The sequence below is a fragment of the Megascapheus bottae genome, chromosome 21 (assembly GCF_031878675.1).
Source record: "Megascapheus bottae isolate mThoBot1 chromosome 21, mThoBot2.hap1, whole genome shotgun sequence".
Lineage (NCBI taxonomy): Eukaryota > Metazoa > Chordata > Mammalia > Rodentia > Geomyidae > Megascapheus > Megascapheus bottae.
In genome coordinates this window covers 30,655,186-30,682,447 of record NC_143529.1, presented here as the reverse complement: position 1 = coordinate 30,682,447, position 27,262 = coordinate 30,655,186, and the positions used below count along the sequence as shown (strand labels likewise).

The following is a 27,262-nucleotide window of genomic DNA, read 5'->3' as shown; positions in this document are numbered from 1 at the left end:
TCTAGTTGGTCTATACATTGTTCAATTCTAAGGTTTCTCTCTTGAGTTTTTGCCTGTTTGATCTGTCCATAGGTGAGAGTGGTGTGTTAAAGTAACCAACAATCAATGTGTTTCCATCTATGTATGGTTTCAGTGAAAGTAAAGTTTGCTTAATGAAGTTCGGAGCTCTGAGATTTGGGATATTTAGAATGGTAATGTCCTTTTGGATGAAAGATCCCTTTAGTAGTATGTAGTAACCTTCTTTGTCTTTTCTCACTAATTTTAGTTTGAAGTCTATTTATCTGATATGAGGATGGCAACTCCAGCCTGTTTATGGAGGCCATTAGCTTGATAGAGTTTATTCCAACCTCTCACTTTCAAAAAATGATTGTTTTTTGGGGAAAGATGTGTCTCTTGAAGACAGCAGAATGATGGATCTTGCTTTTTGATCCAGCTAGATAGTCTATGTCATTTAATTGGAGAATTAAGTCCATTGATATTGAGAGTCAGGATTGAGAAATATTTATTAGTTCCTGCCATTTTTAAAAGCTTTCATTAGGGTTTGTGTCTTGACTGTTCTTGTGGTACTTAGATCGTATGAGTTTTAGGTGCCATTTCTTTCTCTGTATTGCATTTGTTTTGGTTTTCTATGTGTAGAACATCTTTGAGAATTTTCTGTAATGTTGGTACATAATGTTGAAGATTTTCCCTGGAATAGAATGTTTTTATTGTTCCCTAGTTATGAATGAGAGCTTAGCTGGGTACAGTTTTCTTGGTTTGTAGTTATTTGACTTCAGGGCATGACATATATCCTTCCAATCTCTTCTTGCTTGCATGGTCTCTGCTGAGAAATCTGTGGTTATTCTGATTGGTTTTCCTTAGTAGGTGATTGTTCTCTTCTCCCTGGCTGCTTTTAGTATCCCTTCTTTGGTCTCTTTTGATCCTGTACGGATTATAATGTGTTGGTGGGATAGCCTTTTCTGGTCAGGTCTGTTTGGGGTTCTAAAAGCTTCTTGTATCTGGATGGGCCTGCCCTTCTGGATATTTTGGGAAGTTCTCTGAGATGATTCCCTGAAGTATATTTCCAATACCATTGACCTCTTTCTCCAGACCCTCCTCAATACCAATTATCCTTAAATTAGTCTTCCTAATTGTATCTTGGACTTCCTGTAGCGTTTTCTCATATTTCCTAGATTTGAATTGACTCATTTTCTGTTCTTTCTCTATAACAACTAAATTATCTTCAACCCCGGAAATTCTCTCTTCTGCATTGCCTAACCTGCTATCAAAGCTTTCTACTTTATTCTTCATCTCCCTTGCTTCTAATTGCTCATTTTTGATGCCTTGCATCTCTTGTTTTAGATCATGTATGGACTTCTTTAACTCCTTGATTTCCATTTGAGTGGTTAGCTCGGCAGCTTTATTCGCTTTGGACATTTGTTCGAGTTCGGTGACCTTTTTGTTTGTGGAGTCTAAATTCATTCATTTTTCTTTGAAAAACCTTTATTATGGCCTCCTTTATGGCTTCCCCTTTTTCACATATCACCTTGTTTATTGTTTCCTCTTGTTTATCTATGGCTTCCTCCCTTATCTCTTTCTTTATGTTTTCACACTTTTCATTAATGATGTTTATCAATTGCATTTGTATAGCACTTGGAAGACTCTTCTCTAGATTTGCCACTGACTGCTCCATTGCCTGTTTATGTTGGGTTGGAGATGCTATTCCTTGATTTGACATTTTTCTTGAGTTTCTTGTTCTGCCCATTTGAAAATGGGAGCAAGATTAACACTGAACAAGATTGTAATTCTTCAGATATAACCAACCAAGACCTTTTTAGTTGGGTGACAATAGATGTTTGCACTGTTAGATTGGCAATATCACTTTCTCTTTCTTTTTGTGCACTTACATAGAAATCTAATACAACCACAGATTACTGATTTATGACCAAAACAATAAGCCCCTCAAACCAATCTCTATTATATTTGTCTCTCTGGACCCAGAGCATAATTGAACACCTAGATACACAGCATTGCTCAACAACCATCAAATGTAGATCCATGCATTATAAGAGTTGAAGGATGAACAGAGGAACAGAGATAGAAAAATAATATGAAAAACAACAAGGGAGGTAGGAAAGGAATAATGCAGGAGTGTAAGAATATTATAGTAATGAAGAAAAGTTATTGTGTAAGGATAAGTGACCTAAGGTGATAGGCAGGTAGAATATTTGAGTAGAACGTGTAGATGAACTTAGATAAAGCTTATGAAAATAAGAAGAGTAATAAGAAGAATATATAGAGAAAAGAGGGAGGTAGATATAGGAGATTTCAATGATACAAATTTTAAAAAGAAAAAAGAAACAAAACAACAAGAAAATAAAAGAAAACAGAACACACAGACACACACAAAAGGAAAGTTGGGGGGAGATTCCTCACTATTGTGAGTTCTTACCCAAGAGATACTAGAGTTTAAAAAGTAGGTGACTGTATCAATATAGACATCATTTTTATTCAGACTGTACCCAGAGTCCTCACTGTGTTTCTAGGATCAACCACAGTGATAGAAGGAATACTGTAAAAGAGAGGAGAAAAAAAAGGAATGAATCATAAAAAAGGTGTAGGTAAAATGGCAAAGAGAAAATAAGAACACCTAAAAATACAAATGAAAAGGGGTAGAAGAACAACAAAAAAAGAAAAAGTAAAGGGTATTCTTAAGTTTTTTTTGGGGGGGGCAGGATAGGAAACTTGTGTCTCCTCTAAATTCGGGATCCAAACGCTTCACAAAATCTTTTTCTCTTGTGATTTGGCTTTGCGGTTTTTTGGATCACATTGCTTTATTGGTAAAACAAAGCTGAAAGATTTGCAGGCGGCTTTGTTTACCAGGCCTGTGGCCGGCACAGGGTCTGGACTTTAGCAGCCGCTGGGGCCGGATTTCCGGATAAGGGATCTCTGGGAAATCCTTTGCCAGTTAGAAAGATGGCATTTCCAGCATCACCTCTCAGGTTCCAATTGCTTTGGCTGGGTCTTTGCCAGCAGTCAGGATGGTGCTGCTCTCAGCTTGCGGGGGAGGAGCTTCCTCCCACTGCCATTCTGCGAGCAGAAGTGGAAACTTCTCCTCAGAGGTACTCACAAATTGCTGGATTCTCTGGTTCTGTGGAGCTGGCAGGTCCGTGCATGGCCAGGTGTCGGCTCTGGGCTCGAGCAGGCTCTGTGTGGCTCTGTCTGCAGCTGGCGGATCTGCGCCGCCGAGAAGCATTGTGTGCTTCGCACACTGTCTTCTTGTGCCGGTATTCTGCCTTTTTCCTCTCTGACTGAGATCTCTGTGGCACTAAAGCTTACTTAGGATCAATTTTTGGTAAGGACTGTCCCCTCCACTGCCAGAACTTGAATCTTGGCGGGAACTCAGTATGTCTCACACTGAACCGCCGTCATCTTCCCAAATTGTCTAGTAGATACATTTTCTATGGTGGTTATACTAGCATATATTCTGAGGTCCCTACATGAGATATATTTGAAGAAAAATTATTTATTTAACAAACAATTAGAAAATTATTTGTCTTTAGAAAAAATCTTAGTTTGCAAGATGATTTAAATGTTGGCCTATAAAATATTTTATGATTTACATTATATTATATATCTATATTCTTTTTATATATTTTATGCTCATATAATATATATGCTTGTATGTTATACATTTGATATACTTAAAGATGCAACCAAGTTCCCATATGAGTTATGACTTAGGCTTTCAGATGATAGAGCATTATGAAGGGCCATTTTCTTTATTCTTCCTTCTTCAGGAAGACTATAAGAGTAAAAGCAGGGGCCAGGAGTTTGGCCTAGTAGTAGCATGCTTGCCTAGCGTACACAAAGACCTGGGTTCAATTCCTTGGTACCACCTACCTAGATAAAAGCTGGAAGCAGTGCTGTGGCTCAAGTGGTAGAGCTCTAGCCCTGAGAAAAGAAAAATCCAAGGATAATGCTCAGGCCCTGAGTTCAAGCCCCACAACTGGCAAAAAAAAAAAAGAGTAAAAGCAGACTATAAGATAATATAAACCAGATTGGGAATCCAAATTTTGTGTGTTCTTATTTTGGTCTATTGGAAGATCTACCTGAAGTACCTGAGGAATGGAGATAATTTCTCAGAGGGCCAACGTTCTGCATATGCCACAATACACCAAAATATAGCCACACAATCAGAAAAGTCATCCCTTGCCACCATCTGGTTTTTTTCTTCTTCCCAGCATCAATAGTCCCTGGAAGTAGTTTTCCCTCTTTCAGAGCAGTTCCAACGAGTCTCATTGCCACCTGCCTGTTTTCCGCTCATTGGCTCAGTGGGTTGTGCTTATTTGAATCTGGGCAGCAATTTTACAGAAGGTGAAAGTCACTTTGTCCAGAGACTTTTTTATTCATTGCACCATGCCATGTGTTTAAGCCTTGATACATGTTTCACAATCCAGATCTTATTCTTGTACACTGAATGTCAGTTCCTGCTGGATTCTGGTTTTAGATGGACTATCAGTCATAGTTCTTTTATACTTTGTCAATGTATCCTTATTTCTGTTGAGTATTCATGGATTTAATGAGAAGTTGGAGGAGAAGACCATTGTCAGATCAGTTCATGATGCATCATTTTGACTTGTCTAATGTATGTTTACTCCTACAGGTATCTGTTTAAATTTAACTTACCCTGGTTGAGTTTCATAGGTTAGGTTTGGTCAAAACAGGTTGGTTGGATTTCAAAATATTGTACTCTGATCTCTGGAAAGTTTGCAGAGTCATGCTAAATCTTTTCCTAGGAATATTGTGGAGTTTGCTAATTCTAAGTAGTTTATACAATATCTCTCATAGGTATAAAAATGTAGATGCAAAAGGGAGGATAACAATAGTTACAGAAGAGACTATCAAGGGAACTTTGAATGTCATTGATTTTCTTTTATTACTTGTTACAGTTGTGATTTGATTATTGTATAACTAGTTGTGTACTGTTCAGTTATTCCTTCTGAAGCAAATTCAGTGAGGACGAAGACTTTGTCTCTTTCATTGCTGTTAATCTTTAGCATTAGTCATAGGAACTTGTACATGGCAAGTGCTCAGAAACTATGAACATAAAAAGGTCACCCCTGCCCCCAATCCTTTCCCTATCCCACTCCAAAAGGCATTCCCATCTCTCTAGTATTTCTAATAATTCTGTTGGAATATTCTGATCATGTTAATGAGAGATAACCAAGAGAAAGTATCAAAGAAATGAATACTTATGCTTAAAGTCTGAGATAAGAAATGCTAACAGATGACCAAAAATAACAATCACAATGTATTTAAATATTTTCCCTAAAAATATGAAAAAGGAAAACAGCAATGTTGAGGCTAACCTCAAAAATATTTGTCAGATTATTTAAAAAATTAAAATGAAACTTAAAACAATAGCATGAACCAATTGTAATATGTTGGCACAGATCACTGTGCAATGATTACGGGTAACATACACTCTCTGCAAACGGTCTCTAGTTATTGTCGAATATGTTAAATCATTTGCAGTGCCTCTAGTCAGTAGAATCAGTGTCTCCATTTGGCTTGATGGGTGTTTAGTCTACTTCTTCTTGGCAAAAATATTTTAGTGTAAATGTCTCAGCATTGGAATGACAACATGTTTTCTTTCTTACTCATTTGTGTGTTCTTGTTTAACAAAATTATTTATATGTATATGCAATACTCGTATTATGTAGAGAGCTACAATTTGTTTAAATGTACATATATATATATAGGTAAGTTTATTTAGCATTAAGAATAATCCATTAAGTTTAGGAGATTTATGAAAAATGAGAATAGAAGATTTCTTTCTGTCATCTACTAGTAAAGTTACTTAACTGCAACTCTATTTTATTTCTTTGGAGAAAATAAAAATTATACAATTGTAAAGAACTAATTTGAAGTTTTATCTATTATTTTATGCATATCTTATCACTTTTGCTCTTACTAATAACACATGGGTAAATTAGTTTTTTACTTTTCATTTTGAAATTTTTGGCAGGAAATTCTGTATCCTCATGACTTTATTGTTATAACCCCAGTTTTCATAGAATGTACAGAATATGTCACTAGATGTTCTAAGGATTTTACAATATGTCCTTGCATTATGCATGTCAAGTTATAAGGACACAGTTGAGATTTGCTATAGAAATGCAGAAACTTAGAACATCTCAGCTAGAAGAGATGAAGTATACTATATAGTTGAAATTTATTTCATTTTGGAAACAGTTTATAGGTAAATAGAAATAGAGTCAAGAAGGCAGCGGTATGTAGAGTCCTAGAAAATACTAGGAGGGTAGCCTTGCTAATTTCCTTTTCCCTCATGCCTGTGTTCTTAGATATTTTCAGTATTTTTTTTCAGAGAAGGATGGATATAAAGAAGCTGAGAAGTAAGCACTTCTTTTATTATGGATGATGAATTTATTTGTGAGCATATGGATTTGGGAGAAGGTGTGGGGTTTAAAAGGAAATATTCCTTGGGCAGGTGGAGTTGGATGGAATTGCTTAAAAGGATGGGGTAGAAATAACAGTTGAGAATGATCAGCATAGAAACAAAGTTTAAAACAAAGTTTAACGATAAAGTTCTAATATTTTAGGCAAAGGGCCAAAGATAGTTTTGGGGAATTTATTCAGTTTGTGAATGGAGGGAGTAGGAAAAATAGCTGAAGGTTAAGCAATGGGGGGTTAAAATGCAATGCATCAGTTAACTGTGTCAGGAAAAACGGGTGTTCACTGTGAGGCAGTGAACTCACCATTTGGATTTGTGGACTGGAAAAAAATTACCTTGAATTTACCACAAAGCAAGTGATTGGGACTAAACTTTGGTGTTTAAATATAAGCAGAAGAGAGCAGAGAAGACAGTAAGATTGTAGAAATGAGTCCATGGTGGCCTGCAACAAGCTTTAAAAAATTGCAAGGAAAAGACAGAGTGATGGGGGAAACTGAAGCATCCAGGAAAAACACTTTTGGGAAATAAATAACCATATTCAAGATGTCATAGTTTAGTCAAGGAAAGGGGGATTTTTTTTGGGGGGGGGCACTTAAACAGACGTATTTGCAAGAACAAATTCAGTCAAAGGAAGGAGTTCTGAAGACAATGGGGAGCAAGGTAGTCCAAAGACAGGAATTGTAGGTACAGTAGGTGGGGAGTCTTTTTCTTAGGGAGGGTTGATATTTATTTTGTCGGCTCTGGGAAAAGGAGACTAAAGGAGTGTAGAGGCTGGTTGCTTTTTTCTGTAGGAAGATAAGGTCAGGAATATTTTGGCAAGAATAGACAAGAGGTGGTGGGGAGGAATTGAAATGTTTCTACAGTAGTCTCATGTATCAGACCCACATTTAATTAATATGAATATTAACAAATCAGCTTTGGGGAGAAAAGGTGAGAAACCAAGTACTGTCACTTTCATAAAGATTAATTTTTTTCCAGTCTTGGCTTGAGCTCAAGGCCTGAGCACTGTCCTTGGGCTTTCTCAAGGCTAGAGCTCTACCACTTGAGCCTCAGTACCACTTCGGGCTTTTTTCTATGTATATGGTACTGAGGAATTGAACCTGGGTCCTCATGCATGCTAGGCAGGCACTCCATCACTAGGCCAAACTCCTGGCCCCATAAAGACAAATTTTTAATTAATTATTGATCGATCTATATTAATTTTAATTTTTAAAATCTGTTTTCTATGTGAAAAATATTTTTGCCAGTCTATCTTCTATGGTGGATGCTGTGATATTGCTGTGGGCCAGACTGGTTTGAAGGACCTGTTTAAAGGACCAGCTGCTGGGAATGAAGCCAGGGATATTCTCTAAAAGCCATTTTACTTTGGAGATCCTTATTGACTGAAGACATTTCCTCTCTCAGGATCTTGGCCTTTTCTGATGCTCAGTAGCTGATCAGTTTAGACTGTAAAGACTTGAACAACTTACCTCAGCAAAGAAATCTGAATGAACATCCAAGCTCCAGGGCTTTCCTCCTGGTTTTCTGAATTCCTCATTAATAATGTGGCCTGCTTTTGTTTCTTCTTTTCTCCAAGTGTTCCTGGGGATATTTCCTGAGCCATTATGCTAATCTATGTGTCCAAAGCTGTTTATCAGGGAAATCAATCGGCAACCCTGGAAAGGCATTCTCCCAGGTGTTTTAAGTACTGCGAGCCAACCCTCATCAAATGTCAGTTTCCTTAGAATTTTTCCCTTTTAAAGAAAATTTTCCCTACCACATCAGATCTTCCTCCAAAGATGGCCCATCTACAATGGCATATGTGTACCACCTGGATCCTCCTGGTTGCTAGCTCAGGCCTCAGTTGGGACTGCATCGCCACCCAGTTTTTCCTGGTACCCAGTTCTCTTCCTGCCTTTTCCACAGGTGTGACTTTCTGGGCATTCTTCCAAATTCATTCTGCTTTGCTAAGCTCTACTTGCCCATCTGCTTTTCCTGAAACTTGTAACATTTTGTTAAACGAGGTTTTATTTTAATCATTTTTTATCTTAACAAAGGATGATCATTTTATTTGACTGTTCCAAATGTAAGCAATTGCTTTGTTTACATGAAGATATTTTGTTTTCCTCCAGTGCTCATGGTTTAAAGTTTTTAAAGGTTGGTTGATAATGCCCACTGATTTAGAATGCATGTGTTTTACTTCCTGTTTTCAGGACTCTTTTATTACGTTTTGTTTTGTTTTGTTTTTTAGTAAACTTTTAGTTGCCTGATGTCTTTGTAGACTATAAGTCAATCCATGTACCTAGTTAGATAGAATATCTAGAAAACATTTTCTGTTATCTTTTATGGATACCAAACATGTTTCTATATTATTGAAAATTTTAGCTAAGTATGCAGATTGCAAATTATTTCCAATATATATTTCTCCTCTTTCTTTCTTTCTTTCTTTCTTTCTTTCTTTCTTTCTTTCTTTCTTTCTTCCTTCCTTCCTTCCTTCCTTCCTTCCTTCCTTCCTTCCTTCCTTCCCTCCCTCCCTCCCTCCTTCCTTCCTTTCTTTCTTTCTCTCTCTCTCTCTCTTTCTTTCTTTCTTTCTTTTTCTCTTGCTGTCCTGGGTCTTGATCTCAGAGCCTGAGCACTGTCCCTAATCTCATTGTGCTCAAGGCTAGTGCTCTACCACTTGAGCCACTGTACTACTTCCGGCTTTTTCTGAGTAGTAGAAATAGGATTCTTGTGGACTTTATTGCCCAGGCTGGTTTTGAAAGATGATCCTCAGTAATTTTGTTTAAAGGGCATGGTGTTACCTCACAGAATTAGTTTTCCATTCTTGGCGTTTAGAGAATCTCAGCAGTGGAACATACACTGACCACTGATAAATATGCTCACAAGAACATTAGCCAGAAAAGTGGTCTTAGGTCATGTTGAGGATGACAAATAAGAAAACAGATGAGACCTGGTCTCCAACACAGGCCAATATGGAAGCCAGGGTTTTATATGAAAAGGAAAGGAACATGTATCTTCTACAAGATATTATTAGTTTGAACAACTCTGATAGCAGCCAAATCCATTCTTTAATTATTCCTCAAGGAGTATGCAGATCTGAAAGAGGACTCCTAATGTTATATTTGTGCAATAAGTCAGTAGTTGCTCAGTAATGGGGTTTGGAATGTATAAATTCCTTTTTGGGGGGCTTTGTTGCCAGTCCTGGGGCTTGAACTCAGAGCTTGGGCACTGTCCTTGAGAATATTTTGCTCAAGGCTAGCACACTGTCATTTGAGCCACAGTGCCACTTCTGGATTTTTCTGTGTATGTGATACCAAGGAATTGAACCCATGGTTTCATACCTACTAGGCAATCACTCTACCACTAGGCCACATTCCTGGCCCAGAATGTAGGAATTCTTGTAAAGTTATGTTCATTTACTTGGACTATTTGTATTCTCAAGAATCTATGGGACTGGAGAGGAAGAGTGGGTGAATACAGTAAAAAAAATTAAATTACATATGTGAAAATGGAGCCACATAACTTAGGAGATGGATGGGGTTGGGAGGAAGAATGATGGGAGCAGTGACATTGATCAAGGTGTGTTATACTCATAAATTTGACATATTTAATTAACACTCTTGTACAATTACTTAAAGATAGAAAGAAAGAAAAGAGATCCATAAGATGTATTTTCTTCAGGTAGTCACTCTAACCATAGTTCAAGAAAAACTAAGTTTTCTACTTTAATACATATATTTATACATGCATATATAAGATATGTACTATATAGTGTATGTATAATATACTATACATTTATATTAATACATATATTTATACTATAAATATATATAAATACATAATACTTATATATATTTATACATATTTCTAAATGTATAAATCATAATGCACATGGAATTTAAGGACAAATACTAAGCCAGAAAGGATATGTGATATTTGAAATTCTCTATTTTCTGCAAAGTCCACTGGTAAGGCAGTGAGCTCATACTCCCTTGTCCCTTTGCATTTACAGTATTTCTGGAGGAATTTGTAAAATATTTGCCTGTCTTCACATGCCAGGAGGCATGAATTCTCAGGCTGATTCCCAGCGAATTTTCCTTGTTTCCATAAGCTTTTTATCTTATTTCACATGGATCATGATGCCATTAATAATTTGGTAATCTGAAAATCTTGAATCACAAATATCTTAGGATCAATGTCTGTAGAATTTTCTTTCACTTATTCTTTGCCTTTTTCAAATGTTCTTGTGACTATTTTCAACAGAGGTCTTATTAATTCCAGCTCAGTAGTTGTACATGACTAAGTCTGGCCACACCAAAGGAGGCCATTTATTGTTTTTGGCTGTCCTTTTCTAACGTTTATTCAAACCCTTGGGTGGCTGCATGCTAGCTTTCGAGTGTAAGATAGTGTCTGAGATTTCAAGCTCATGAAGCAGAATGAAAGAATGCTGCTACTAAATTGCAAAAATGAAAATATAAATGGTTTTCTTCTAGAGTAGGAATTCATCTTTACTTGCCTTTGACTATCCAGAATGTGAGTCCTAAGAGCTAATGGTGGAGATGAAGAACAGCGACAATAAGAGAGATGAAGAGATGAAGATGGCCAATATAGTTTTGAACAGGGTCATTTTAGGAATGTGGTATGGAGAGAAGATACTATAGAACGATGTTATTTATGAAGCAGAAGTGGACATTTTCACTCTATATGTGGGTCTTGTGCCTTCAAATTAATTTAATAGAGATCTGAATTTTCGTTGAGCAGCAAGGGATGCATAAAGAAAGAAAAAACAGACAATGGTAGAGATGGCCCCTGAACCAGAGAACAATAAAAGACCAATTGCCAAATGCCATGCAAATTGCATTTGGAGCATGCAAGCTAATTTATCATCTTACTTGGCAAATTAGCAACTGATGAAAAGCCTATCAAAAGAAGCACTGCAAAGGAGACATTAAACACAGCTCTGGATAGATTCCAGTAACTCAGTAACAAAAGCTGCTCCTCCTCAAGACAGACATGAGATGGAGCAGAAGACATTAGGGGCCTTCACTGCCACAGAGAAGCTTGAGAGAATCCTAGGTCCGCTTTGAACTTATCTCTTTTAACTGTATGCTAGCTTACCTAGGATTCTTGACTTACATCTGTGGAAGTGAGATTGAATGCCTAATTTAAGCAGAAAACCAATCTCCTGGAAAGGTATAGCAGTGAATGAGAGTTAACTAACAGGTTAATGAAAGCTACAGGATGTAAGAAAGGTAGAAAGTTATTGAGAATGAATGTAATGTTGTGACTTCTGTCCATGATCTGTTTACAAAAGGCCGATTTACCTAGCTGGGGTTACATGATGAAAGCTGCGACAGGACAATAAAGTTTTCAATATTAATCCTATCAAGCGATGATGATAGACAAGAGGGAAGGCAGATCAAATTTGATCATTTTCTGTTTCATTTATCAAACCATTTAGTTCTGAATGTTAATAGTTAAGCTGTCTTGGGCGAGTTCATTAAAATGTTTCTTTAACTCTAACAATAGTCCTTAATTCAAAAGATTGCTGAGTGTCTACACTGGTATATATGAAATCCGAGATTGGTGACTGACATAGAGTAACCACTCAGTAGATATTCTTTTCTTTATTTGGATCTTGGGGTGAGAGGACCAATGTATGATTTGATAAATATAACAATACCTACAAGAATGTTCTTATTTAAAAAAAGCTGGGCACTGTGGTTCATGCCTATGATCCTAGCTACTCAGGAGGCTGAGATCTGAGGATCTCAATTCCAAGCCTGCCTGGGCACTAAAATCCGTGAGGCCCTTATCTTCAATTAACCATCAGAAAACTGGAAGTGGCACTGTGGCTCAAGGGGTAGGGTAGTAGCCTTGAGTTGAAGAGCTCAGAGACAATGCCCAGGCCTAGAGCCCAAGCCCCCACAATCAAAAAAAAAAAAAAAGAAAGAGAAAGAAAGAAAAAAAAAAAGAATGTTCTTACAGAGCAAGCACATGGTTTTGTCATCTCTATCTATGGTAAATGTGTCATCAATACATATGTATGATTACTTCAAATATACAGGGTACAAAAATATCAATGTATAATATGGTAGTTGCTCTAAAAGGAAATGATAAAATATTAAGTAAAAATAAAGAAATAAGCACTTTAAATATTTTTCAAAATTTTTTTCCAGCTGCTATTGAAGGTTAGAGTGATTATATAAATTTCCTAAAAGAAGTTTTCTTGATACACAGGTAACTACCACCAAATCAAGAGATGGGATAATACCTAACCACCAAGCAGTGTGTATGAGTCTCTGCACATTCAAAAGTCACCTTTCCCAAGAGGTAAAAATTCTCTGAATTTAATTTTATTCTCCCCCACCCTTGCTTTGTGTGGCATAAGAGACTGAACCCATGATATAATCAATACTAGGTAAATATTCTACCATTGAGCTGTACCATCCACCTATAATGCTTGGGTTTCTAATGCACTGTAAATTAATTTTGCCTATATGCTATCATTGACAAAGTGGGATTATCAGGATGTATTTCTCTGTACCTAGTTTCTTTGGCCGAAGAGTATAATTGTGAAATTCATATCATGCTGTCAGTAATAGCAGCAATTTCTTCTTTCACATTGCTGTAAAACATTCTGATTTTGATGCTGATCTATTCTACTTGTTGATAAACATTGGTGCTGTTAACTACTTGGGCCACTATGAATAGAGATATTTTAATCATTTTGTAAACAGGCTTTTTGCTGAAATGCATGTAGAAGTGCACACATTTCTTAAATGTGGGATTTAGAATGTGTGTATTTTCAAGTTTAGTAGATTTTTTTTTGCTAAGTCACCATTTTCATTTATGTTTCCTTTTAGTGTTGAAGTTCTTCACAGTCTGACTGTCTTGGCATGGTCAACTTTTTTAAGTTTGCCCTTTGCAGTGAGCATGTGGAAAGACCTCAGTGTACATGATCCTTCATTTCCTTTCTGAATATTTGTCTTGGGGGCCGGGGGTTTGGCCTAGTGGTAGAGTGTTTGCCTAGCATGCATGAAGACCCGGTACCACATACATAGAAAAAAGCCAGAAGTGGTGCTGAGGCACAAATGATAGAGCTCAAGCTTTGAGAAAGTCCAAGGAAGTGCTCAGGCCCTGAGCTTAAGCCCAGGACTGACCAAAAAAAAATAGTTTTCTTTAGCTTCCTATTTCATATGTTTTGGGAACATTTGAAGTTTCTCTTTTGTGACATCCTTATTCAGGTATTTTGTTCATAATGTTCTTACTTTGCCCTTATTCATGGCAGATATAATGACAATATTTTAAACTGAAGCCATCTGCTTTATTTTGTAGTGAAAAATAATGTCATCTCTCAGGACTATAGGATCCATAACAACCAGAGCATACCAGAAGGGTATGACATTTCAAGTTGGAACATTAAGAAGTCAGTCTGAGAATTAATATCATGAGAAATCATGTTATCATGCAAGATATTATATATTATAATACTGTCATATTTTATCATGATTTGTAAATCTATATGTATACAAAATTTAAACATCAAGATATGAGGATATTTGATAAATACTTATTTTTTATTGTGCTAGTACTGAGGCTTGAAAGACTTCATACTTGCTTTCTGTCTGGTATAGTGTTTTGCCGTTTGAATCATGTTTCCAGTACAAGATTTTGCTGGTTATTTGGAGACAGGGTGTCTTGTACTTTACTGCCCAGGTTGGCTTTAAACTACCATCCTCAGATCTTATTCACAAACATTTATCTCATGAGTTTCCAGAGGTATGATCCTCTGGAAACGGCTCACTCTACCATCAGTTTGACCACAGTAGTAGATTTAAGACTAATCAGACAGCAAATGAAATTTCCATCTAGTCATGTTCACTGTATCAGTCCTAGTTCCCAGAACCATAGTTGGAAATTTTATGGTTATGTAAATATATGGCTATATTGACAGACTGGGTCTAGTTCACTTTAGCTGTTTTTGATACTCACAGTGATTTCATAAACCATAAATGAGGTATTGAGATTAGTCATAACCTTTCATATGTGTTCGCCGAATCTCAGTGTCACAGCATGTACAAGAGAAAAATTTAAGATAGCTTATCTCTTATTATTCAGTTATTTAAAAACAACTTTTCATTTAATGGAGATCTCCCAGATTTCGTGAAAGTGTTTAAATATAACCATGAAATATGGTTTTATATTAAAACCTTTGGACTGATTAGAAAATGGAGTGCCAATCGCTGGTTCTGAAGCTCATTAAAATGAATAAAAGACTTGGAATGTTTTCTTAGTGAGTGAGGTTTCTTTTTTTGGCAGAAATTACACATACACATTGCTAGTTTAATGATTCTATGCTTGTGATTAAAACTTGAGTAATTTTTCTCCTTTGACGAACATAATAAGTGCATGTGACACTCATAATATTCTGTACTTCTTGGTCATATGGTAGAATTTCTGAGTGCCTAAAAATATTAACTCTTTTACATAATGCATCTGGGGAATTAATTCCATTTTATGGTTTCTATTATATCAATGAAAATAGAAAGATTGCGTCAGTAAAAATTCAGCCACTTCTGTAATCAGTGCTCAGGGTTAAATCCCTTCCGTGGTGTTGGAAAGAACTCATTGGATCATCTGTGCCATGGGATCATGAAGTCAGAATCCTCTCTCTCTCTCTTTTTATGATACAAAGCCTGTGTGGATATCATTAATTTATAGGAATCTTCATGGGATTTAATTTACATTTCATCTACAGAGAATTGAAAGCACAAATCTTGCTCTCCATGGGTATTGTAGAATGTGCATTTACTTAACAACGGATCTGCCTTTGCTTTCATAAACATTCAAGTTTATTAAGTCATCATTTTCTTTGCTACAATTACAAATCCTCTGCCCCCAGATAAAAAAGCAATTGTAAATATAGAAGAAACAAAGCATGGGCTGGGAGTTTGGCCTAGTGGTAGAGTGCTTGCCTAGCATGCATGAAGACCCAGGTTTGATTCCTTGGAACCACATATATAGAAAAAAGCTAGAAGTGGTGCTGAGGCTCAAGAGGTAGAGCTCTAGCCTTGAGAAAGTCCAAGGACAGTGCTCAGGCCCGGAGCTCAAGCCCAGGACTGGCAGAAAAAAGAAAAAAGAAAAAAAAAAGAAGCAAAGCATAGGCTCCTAAGTTATATAGAGGACAAATTAAAATAAAACCTTCCTCAAGAAGCCCTACATCTTCTGCTGGATCCCCTCAATCATTGTGACAGGAATAATCAGAAGGAAGTGGACAATAGACCTGGGAACTCACCAGGGCCAGGCAGCTGGATGCGCAAGGATGACATGGCTGCTTGTCTCTTCAGCACTCACATTATGTTTACTTGGGGTTTCACTCAACCACCTGACCAATCAGATAGGATTCTATTTTAAATCACATTTTTTTCCACCCTTGGTCTCTGAAGTCTTGCAGAATATTGGAAACCTGTTACAGCATAAACATATGTCATGCAGAGAGAGGGATAGTCAAAGAAATCAAGTTGGCAAAGTCAAAGATGCAAATTAAAACCCAGGAAGAATCAATTAAATAGGCACCAAAGGTCTGTTTAAATGATTAAATGAGACAGAAGTGCATCTTGAGATGAATAAATTACAAGAATGTGTGAGGAAAGAAATGAAGACCTGGGAAGCATGCGAGGGGGAGGCTGAGTGGATGGAGGAGAGGAGATTCAATAAAGGTGACTTGCACTCAGTCTCAGGTTTTGGTTATTAGAGTGATTAAATATGCAAAAATGTCACCGTAGCCTGCAGATAATTGCACCAAACAGGAATACAAATGTGAACTCCCGCAGCTAGAAAAATAACAAGAGGAAAGTTGTTACATCCTCATGGAAGTACTGTGCACGTGATTCCAGGGTACTGCTCTTTAGCACTGTACCAAATACAGGGTGACGTGAAGCTCAGTCATGACAAATGGATGATCTCTGTCTCTATCTCCGTCTTTCTGTCTCTATCTCTCTGTCTCTGACTCTCTCTCTCTCTCTGTCTCTCTCTCTCTGTTTCTCTCTCTCTGTCTGTCTCTGTCTCTGTCTCTGTCTCTGTCTCTGTCTCTCTCTCTCTCTCTCTCTCTCTCTCTCTTCCCCCTCCCTCCTATCTGACCAAGGTGACATAAGTTCGGATAGGTTCAGATGCTTTGTAATAATGTGTCACTGTTTCTGTTTTCCAAGGCATTTCTTGTAGATCACGAACCTAGATGACAATGGCAACTGTGATGATCATTGCCATTTTCCAAAAGGAAGAAGGAGAAGAAGCCAGAGAAATGCAGAGAATCAAGCTCACAGAAGCCAGGAGCTGCTGGCCTCAGGGCTGCCCTGTGTAGTTGGGCCAGTTGGGCAGGTTGGGCAGTCTTAGGCTTGCTGGCTCAAAGGAGAAATGGCAGTGGAACTGCAACCTTACCCTGAGTTGTCTACCTGCAGTTTGGCATCAGGCTGGTGTGCCAGGAGGCAGGGGGGCCCTTTCCTAGTTTGCAGAGAGAGAGTTAGGATTGGCCCTGATCTGAATTTGTCTCTTCACTCTCTTTGTTTTGCTATCCTTTCTTAGGATAAATTTTTTTCTTCTCCCCTTTCCCCCTGTCAGTCTGGAAACACTGGTCTTCACTTACCCATCTCTACATAACTTCCCAGTTGGTTTCTCTGGAAATGATTATCCTTTCTATGTTTGTTTGTGGTGTTATAAGGGTCCCTCGTGCATTGTTAGAACAACAGTATTCTGCAGAAAAGATGATCTTCATCTCCTCAAAACAGCTGGAAGAGAATGTGTCAGGTCACAGGGACAGGAAAAACTTGGGTTCCATGCCAGATGTTGATCTTCAGTCCTGGGTTCTGTCCACTACGTTGGATTTCTCTAGGTCAGCCTTTTCTTACCAGTTCCAATGTTGGTCCCTTCCGGCTTCTCTCCAGGTATCTGAAACACTACTTATCCCATGAATCTATTCATGGGATAGAGAGGGGGAAGGAATCCCTCTCCTTTTCCTGGTAAGGTAATGAAGGTTTTGCCAGAAGATCCCCTGGAATGGAATTTTACCCTCTATGCATAGTCACAGGAGGATCGTATACATTTTGAATTTGTCTAATTATGAATGTGTTACCAGATGACCATAGGTCTGAGATTCAGGAGGCACACCATAATTTTGATATGGTGCTGACTCACTGTGGGATGTTTGATGTGTCTTAATCATTTGGTCCATGTAACAAGAAGCTTATCTCAAATTTGTCCTGGCAGTCTCAGGGCCTCTGTATGGTGACCTCTAGTTGACGGAGGTCCAACAGTAACTTATCTCTAAAAATAATAGTTTTCATAGAGGTAGGAAGAGGATGATTTGCGTTCAAATGCATTGGATCTATCTTCTTATCACTGTATCCGCATATGGCCAGACAGTTTTCTTCTACCTAACTTACTAGTGCAAATATTTTGCTTGAAAACATTTTCTAATCCAAAAGGACAAGATATCCCATGAACCAAAGTGATAAGTAAATTTTAAAAATTGCTACAGAAAATTCCACAGGTAAATTTTCTCTATAGATATAATCTTGTTGCATCTGGGAATGGGTTATTTCTTTATGTCTCTGGGCCCTTAAGAAAGCATTGATTTCTCATAGAAAAAAAGTCAGAAGAGTGTGTGAATATACGTTTTATAGGAAAATCTATATGGACAGAAATAAAGGGAGAATTAATGGATCACTTTAGTGGTAAGGATTAAGCATGTGAATGAATGGCTGTATTGTTATAGATACTTGAACTTCCTTCCTCCAGGGTAGTAAGCAATGCTGGTCAGAACAAAGGAAGGGTCATGTTAATTGGACAATGTGTCTTTTTCCAGAATTGTAAAGGTACAGGGAAGAAGTGAGATGGCATTGAGTAGGATTCCAGGAATATATGTGACAGAGATAATTTTCTTAAGAGTTCAAAATTGGCATTCTGCTCTTTTCGTTCTTTCCTTCTTTCTTTTTTTTCATTTAAAGGAAATATTTTGTAAAATGAAACTTGTACTGGAAACTGGTGACTAGTCATAAGTCTTTCTACCCTGGAAACTTGGTAGAGATCCAATTTGAATAGATTAGCTAAGTGTTATTCCAGTTACAGTTCAGTTTGGTTTTCATTTTGGGAATCAGGAAGTTTTATAAAAATTAATTCACATTAATTTCTACTGAGAGAATATTAAACCTTCTGTCCTTCTGTTAACCTTCTCACTTTCCTTCTAAGATTATGGCTTTTTATGTGTCTTGATAATGAGATAAGGCTTGTTTTTGCTCTTGAAAGTAGTGAAGATAGATTCTATTCCTAAGCCTTCTATTCCTCTATATCATTGCTACCTAAGTACCACTTTTTAAAATTCAATGTTGATTTTAAAATTAAGTAGGATTCAGAGAAGGAATCCGTTCTACATATATACTAGATAACTTGTTCTCCTGATTTATGAACTTTGTTAATGGCTGCAATATTTTTGAGATAAATGGATATTTAAGGTTGTTCTGCATCTGCTCGTCTCCCCATCACTATATCTTCCTCTCTTTCACAATTAAGTCTTAGATTATATAATACCATACAAATTACCCAAGTACATTTATGGACAAGACTTTCATAGCTAGATAATTCAGTTATACTAGGATATCATTATCCTAGTTTGCCCACATTACACGTACATTCAGAAATTTCAAGCCAACCTTTGAGTTAACTAGATGAAAATTTCTGAAAGACAAGTCTACTGTGAGATGTGCGAATGCAGGCAGAGATGTGAATGCACACAGACACACAGAGACATGGCACATTGCATTTCAGGGAATGACACATTTGGTACACTGTTTTGCTCATCTCCAGGAGCCACCATTAACATTAAATAGGAAGTGTGGCGTGAAGAGGCCCCTTTCTCTTGGAGATGTGTACTGTACAGTGCAATGAATTTACACTTGCATGCCTTAGAGCTGTCATCGTGCAAATGTATTTAATCAGTTATGGCTTTTTATTTGAGACAGGATCTCACTAGGGTATCCAGCCTGGCCTTAAAACTATGGTACAATCCAACCTCCCCTCCCCCCACAAAAAAACAACAACAAAAAAACTTTTGCATGTAGGATCCTCTGTCTCCTCCCTGAGAATTGCTTGGAATACAGGTGTGCATCAACCTACTTAGCTGTCAGGCATGTTTTCAAGAGTCAAAAAAAACTGGTTAATTGTATAGACATCCCTTTACTTTCATGAGTGAAACAGTCATACCACAAATGAACTATTTTTAGAAAAATTAGTATAAATTGAATGGTGTAAGTTGGTGGATATGATAATATCATGGCCCTTTAATATAAGATTTTATGCAGAGGATCCCTGGTTATTATTACTGGAAAGAGACACAGTGAAATCAACTACTTTGAAATGCTTGGCTTTCTACTCATGTGAAAAAACTTATACCCCATTCGCCCCTACTTCTAATTCAATTAATGAAACATTCGCTAAGGGCCTATTCTTTTTCTAACCATATGATAGAGTTCATTTGTGAGTCCACTTATATCTAAAGAGAATTTTAAGAAACATTAAAAAAGATAGGTTTATAAAAATCATGTTCCCCAAACGTAATGGTGATAATCTGAGAAAGGAGAAGACAGGAAGAAGTGTATATGTTTCAGCAGGTGGTTGAGTATGTTTGGTAGTTGTGATTATAGAATGGTGGGTGTGGTTTACTAATATATTAGCTATAAGCTTGACCTACTATGAAATGAGTTTGTTAATATGGTGCTCACCTCCTCCACATCCTGTTCCTAAAGCAGGCTTTCAGAAACATTAGATTTTTTTTCTAGTTGGAAGAAAGTCTTTGAAGTGAAAATTTACCTTAAAAGCCCAGCTGGTGGCTGGTGGACAACTACTCAGTGGGTAGTCTGTGGTTTCCTACAATTGTATGTACTGATCCTTTTTAAACTTCACACTGTTAAGAAGATATGGGATGTCATCTATCCCCTCTTTCAATGCAAGTTTGAATAAATAGAGTCAGTTCTTTTCTCTTCAATGGAAAGTGAGCCATGAGAAGGAGAACAGGATGCACAGTTGAGGACAGCAGGAAGGAATCCATGGTCCCTGGTCACAGAGAATGGGGAGCAGAGTGACCATGAGATGTAGGTTTAATAAACAATCTTGCAATTTTTTTTCCCCATCAGTTGTGGGGCTTAAAGTCTGGGCCTGTGTGCTGTCCCTGAGCTTTTCAGCTCAAGGCTATCACTCTACCAATTGAGCCACGGCACCACTTCCAGTTTGCTGGTGGTTAACTGGAGATAAGAGACTCACAGATTTTGTGCCCTGGCTAGCTTTGAATTGCGATCCTCAGATCTCAGCCTCCTGAGTAGTTAGGATTACAGGAGTGAGCCACCGGCACTCGGCATAATGATGTGATTTTTCAAAGCATAGTTGCATTATGACTTTTACATTATTCTGCAGCAGTCTTTACTTCTATTTGGAATGTAAGATTCAGGTATTTGATATCAGGAAAATAAAGCAAGATGCAGAGGATATTTGTTTGAAATATCAAGAATCAGGTGGCATTTCACTCAATCTATGTGGTTCCTAGAGGTTCATCCACATAGCTCATACTTGACATATCAGTCAGAACCCTTAACCACAAAATTGTTTCAAAGATGGAATGAGTACCTCCAGAGAGCATGTAGGACCTCGTGGAAAGAAGTATTCTCTTCTAAGGGTTAGACTGAGCATGGAAAAATTTGGAGTAACAGATAGGGAATATAATTGTCTGGAGTTAACCACATGGAGAATGAAATATGGCATCAAGATAGTAATTAGCAGCATGGCGAGGTGGAGATTTTTTCACTACCTTGCCTTTATTTGAGCCCCTGAATCAAACCATTCCTGAATCTAGAAATCTTTCCCATTAGTGCAAGAAGTGTGACCTCGAACATTGCCAGTGACAAACACAATATCCCACTCTGAGTCTATCTTTTACTGAATATTCTTAGACACTGCAAATGCTGAGTCCCTCATATGTATGGATATTGAATCTTTTTTTGAATATTTGTAAACTGTAATGAATTTGACTTTCCTTTTAAATTAAAAAATTAAAACTCTCTCATCTGATGATTTGAAATTAAACAATAAGAAATGTCAAGTCTTTGAATTCCTTTTCTAAACATGACCTTTTGTACTTACCATTTTTACTTGCACTTGTCACTTTTGCACTCACATTAATTGCATACTTTTCTCATTACCATAAACAATTTTAAGGTTCTTTGGAGAAAAGATAACATTTTCACACAATATATACCTAGCACACTAGGCCATACTAACTGATATTACTTCAAAACATGTTTAAAGTCAGTTTATAGGTGCCTGACATTCTGGAATAGAGCTGAAAGCTAATAAAGAAATTAAATGTGGAGTCATGCTTTATATTTATTGACTTAATATTAGCTATAGTTACAACTTGACTACTCCTTATTGAAAGGTCCAATATGCATTCAGGAACTAAAATAAGAATAGCTAATGCCAGCATAAGACAGGTTATGTATTTCAAATCTATTAGAAACCTCATAGATATTCTTGTACGGGAATCCAGCCACAAGAAACAGAGAAGCCACACTTGGTGAGGTTGAATTGGGGGTCTTTATTGGAAAGCAGGTGACTGCAAGTGATCTCTTGTCTCAAAGACCTGCAGCAGTCTGGAAGACACTCAACACTTAGGAAACTGAGCCATGAGAGCAGAAAAGTAAAGAAAGAGCAGAAAAAACATTACCAACAAACCAGATCAGCTCCAGTGGGGAGCTGAAGTGGGATAACTTGGTGACTGGAGGAGAGCCAGGGACAGGAGGCATGGCATAATGGCACTTGGGTTGGTCCAGATCTGAATAGAATCCTGGCCAGAGAACAGGGTCATAAGGAGCTTAAGAATTCATGACCCAAGACTGGCAGGTCCAGAATTGTCCAAGTCCCTGCTCCTACCTCTAGGAATTTAGGCTCTCCCATCACCTGGAGGGTAGGACTTTCCCTTCTTCCATCATGAAAGACAAGGTAGCACCAATTAACCCAATTCCTTATTATCTACCACGTGGCCAAGATGGCCCTCCTTAGATCCAGTATCCTTATTTCAATATATACTTAACAGTCATTACCAGAAAAAGGGATGGAGACTTTTTGCTGCATTGCCATTTTTCTGTCTTTCACTAAAGTGGTGACTCCTTAATTTCTATTCATACTATTTGACCCTTAGAATTGGTTTAATTAATAATTAAAGGAGAGAATGAATTAGCAAGTTTTCCCTTCTTTGGTTTTCTTTGTCCATCTGAAGTATTCCTTGCTAATTTTCCCTACTGGGTTCAATTTCTGCACACCATCTTTTTGGCTCATTATAGATGTGTGTGTGTGCAGTAATGAAGGAATTAGAGTTAGAGGCACCATTTTCTTGATTCTGCCTCTTTCCCAGTTCCCTGTTATCTAGGGTGATCATGATTTTGTGTGTTGGATTTTCATCTTTTTTCCAATCTCAGGTGGTATGCCAGTATGTAAAGAAGGTGTTTGAGAACAGGTATTCTAGATGTGTCACTTGGGAGAGTAGTGAAGTACAGCTCCTTTTCACTACAGAAATTGCAACAGAGTAACTCCCAGAGACAAATGCACCGTGTGAGCCACACAGGGATTCTGAAGCAGCCACAGAAGGCAGGACTGCTGATGGTTTCTCCTGCCTCAACTCCAAAGAAATGGAGGGGACACATTAAAACAAATTGTGAATATGAATGATAAGCTAGAAGCCTTCCATGCATCTTTGCTATTCTATCCATTTCTCTTTGAACCTAACATTACTTCTAAGTAGGACCTGTAACCTGCACTGTTTTTGGAGGTCATTAGCTCCATTTTCCATCACTTGGACTTACCCTCCAACAAACAACTGCTTTGCCTAAGCCTAATGCAGCTGCCTGCTTAGAATTCCTGACATTGTTCCTCCACATTCCTCACTCCAGAAGGGATGTTATCCCTTTGTGGAGGGACCACCTTCTGTTCACCCTCTGAGCAATAGGTGGATTACAGAAAGTGAAAGAAGGGAGATGTGAGATATGGGAAGAAAAACACAGAAACAGTCAAGACATTGGATAGAGAACAGAGAACCAGTTCATATATTTCATTTTTGTTCTTGAAAGGAATAATTGCTTATAAATGCACTCAGGAACTCCAACTCTATTGGGTAGAGTTATTTTCTCTTGCTCCTTTGACATATTTTCCCTTTTATGGTTCTCAAAAATCTTTAATTTCTCCTTTCCTGGGATTGTTCTTATTTGGCATTATGTTCTCTTTTAGTGTCTTCCTTCCTTCCTTGCTTCCTTCCTTGCTTCCTTCCTTGCTTCCTTCCTTGCTTCCTTCTTTCCTTCCTTCCTTCCTGCCTGCCTGCCTGCCTGCCTGGCTGCCTGCCTCCCTCCCTCCCTCCCTCCCTCCCTTCCTTCTCTCTTTTCTTAACTTTTTGTTCCCCCCTTTCTCTCTCTGATGACTCTCTCCTTATTTGCCCACAGCTAGTATCATTTGAGCCCTGCTGCCAATCTGTCATTTCACTGGTTAACTGGAGATGGAATCTATGGACTTTTCTGCGCTGATTAAGTTCAAACCATGATCTTCTATGTTTTATCCTCCTAAATAGTTACAATTACAGGTGTGAACCACTAGTGCCAAGCTTTCTTTTTAAAGTTTTATTCTTCCTCTTATTTGCTTTTGCTTGTTTCATAAGAATACTATTGTTTTCTTGTATTACTCACAATTGAGTGTGTTTGAAAAAGAGTATAAGAGATATGAAACTTATGAACTGGTGAACCAATGGTGCTTGGAAAAAATTAATGTTCTTTCAGGCACATACTTTTCACCATGTGCTCTGAGAGACATGTCCTCAGCTGTGTGGTTTACCAAAAACCCACAGCAAGTACACACTCTGGAAAGTATGTCTCTTTCTTCTGTTTCCATGTAAGCTACATGAATCAAGGGCACAGTCCCTGGAACAAAGTCTCTACTGCTTTCCAGTGAGAAATCAATCCAGAAGTCGTACTTTGTGTCTGATGTCAGAGTCTGCAATAGGACAAGGGTTGAGCTGTCTCACATGTTGCACAATGAAAGAATGTTGTTTGTGCACGATCTGATGAGTGTAAGTGCCTATTAGGGGCTCCTTATTAGATTAGCACCTCATTTAATCATAATGAGTCGTGTGTGTGTGTGTGTGTGTGTGTGTGTGTGTGTGTGTGTGTGAGAGAGAGAGAGAGAGAGAGAGAGAGAGAGAGAGAGAGAGAGAGAGAGAGAGAGAGAAAGAGAGAGAGGAGCATCCATCCTGGTGCTTTGGAAAGATCTGATTCCTCCAAGGTAGAGAAGAATTTGAAAAATCTGACTTTTATGCATTTGAGCAGCTGGGGAAAGAAACTATAGTACTCAGCCCAAGATATATTTATTTTCAATCCAATGTTCACTCCCCCAGGATGAAAACCAAACCCAAACACAGACTCTTTCATAATCACTTTTCCTACTCTGGAAAAGGCTTAAGACCTTCCTTTTGGGTTTGTTTGATTTTTAAGTCACAAGTAAAACCTGCATTTGTCATTACTCTGTTTTTTTTTTTCCTTCTAAGACCTGAAAAATGTAATAGGTATGTGAACTGAAGGGTTTAATTTTTGTTTTCAGACACCGCTATGTTTAAGGCTTGAAAATGTTATTTATTTTCTTATTTTTGAATCAAAGTCATCATTATGAGAATAACAGTCATTTGTGGGGAGTAAGGTCATTTTTAAAACTTTACCATGGCAATGATAGAATTTACAAATGTAAAAATACAAGGTTAATTTAAATTCTTTGAGATTGTTCACAGAGTAATTTATAGATATGCGTTTTCCCCCACCACAAAGAAAGCATGAATTGTACATTCACTGCTTTTAGGTGAATCATTAAGATCACTTACCCAGTGTACAATCATTTATTGATTAGTTCTTTTCAGCAAGTTCTCCAACTGCATTATTTTATGCTTGTAAAGCATACACATGCTGGTTCTAAGATTCCTTGTGTTTATTCGTGACTGATATGCAGAACCTCAATTTCTAATTCCCATCCCCTAATTAATGTAAATTTTGTAAGTGTGAAATTAAGTTAAATGATGTATATCCTCTGTCAGTTATAAGTATACAGAAGAGGACTAAATTGGTTGACTGGCTTCCAATGTACTGTTTTATTTTCTTATATCTGCTTTGTTCAAATTCCAGAAGAAAAGAGCCAAGCTAAGCTTTGTTATTATATAAGCAATTTTTACTTTCTTCCCTAACAAGGGTAACTTTGGCCCTCTTGAGATGAATTCTGCTATCTGAAAGGCCTGACTCTCAAAAGGGATGGGTATTAGCTTTAAATTAAACAGCAGTATGTCATTAACTATTCCAAAGTAGAGGATAACAAATTACTTCCACTTTTACCAAAATAGTTCTGGTTTTGAAGACTGTAACAAAGAACCAAGATGTTCCTTGAAATTAGAGTTACTATTACAGACTCTAGTCATAATCTAAGTCACATCTCAGCCTTTACAGAAGACACTGCCTTCTCGAGATAACCATCTCTCTATTCTTAAATCATTTCCTTTTTAGGATGACAACTCTCTCTGGGAAGTTTTCCCATGGCCTCTGTTCCTTTTCTGTAACACACAGAAGCAGAGATTCCTGAGAAGTGTTCTCAATATAATCCTTTATAGTATCCATTGTGTACCATTGCTTTGGTTGTGATTGTGTGAGTTGTTTGTCAATTATTTGTACTCAGTCACGTACTTGTAAGTGAATCTTATGTCAGGCATGGAGTAGAATCTTGACCATAGTCCGTCATATGAAGCAATCTATCCAACAGAAGCTGGATAGTGGCTTTCAAGTTCTCTGCACAATAGTATTCTGTAAAAAGTATCTTTTACGTCATGAAGCAGAATGCACCAGTGGAGACTTTCACCACATGCATCTTTGCTCTCTTACTCGGTGTGGTAAACATTGATCCTATGTATGCTACTTTTCTATTTTATTCTGTTTTGTTGTATTCTGCTTTTTGTTAAAAAAAGTTTTGATTGTGGCCCACCACATTGTTTACATAATTTAGTTGGTTTTGACCTGCAGCTTGATAAGCACAATTTCATCTTTGAGGTCTAAAGCATGCCTATTTCTTCACTGTTTTCAAGGCAATCGGTTCTGTTTGTAAAGGTCTTCAGAGATTCATATTATTACAACCATGTTCTACTAGTGATAAAGCGTGAATTAAATGTTACTGTAATAGTCTTCTATAGCTATGTTTCTTGTGTATATTTTAAGAGAGATTAGAAAAGGTGTTATATGATTCTGGTTTTACTTGGCCCTGTGCAGTATTTTATTAGAAACAAGTACCTGAAAGGTTTCATGCCTGGACAGCTGACTGCTAGTCATGACATGCAATGTGTAAAGTTCATGTAATATGCCATCCATTTCAAGGACACTGAAAAGGTGTATCCCTGAAATAACGATTGAAAACACCACTTTAAAGAACTGATAAAAATTCTCACCTCTATATCCACCGAGGAATCAGAGATGCAATCAATTTATATAATTTAGCAAAGCTCCTATTATGCAATGTATGAAAACACTTAAACATATCTTATGGCCTTTCTTCTGCTTCTCTAACAAGGGAACACTAGAAATTTCTATTAGGAGATGAGGAAATCAGCCAGCAGGTAGATGCCTTAGTCTTTGAAGTCAGAGAGAACTTGTTTGCTATCAGCCATGAAAAAATCATCTTGAGTAGACTTCCTTTCAGATAATACAAAGGGAAAATATT

The 27,262-nt window shown here is 37.5% G+C and overlaps 1 protein-coding gene across 1 annotated transcript in view; it reads left to right on the top strand.

Moving 5' to 3' along the window:
• Window positions 1-27,262, top strand: part of LOC150048863 (uncharacterized) — a 103,605-nt gene that overhangs the window by 22,483 nt on the left and 53,860 nt on the right. Inside the window, exon 3 of the mRNA XM_090354403.1 lies at window positions 12,677-12,769. Within this exon, the coding sequence (XP_090210529.1) occupies window positions 12,677-12,769 (93 nt within the window). The remainder of the gene's footprint in view (window positions 1-12,676; window positions 12,770-27,262) is intronic.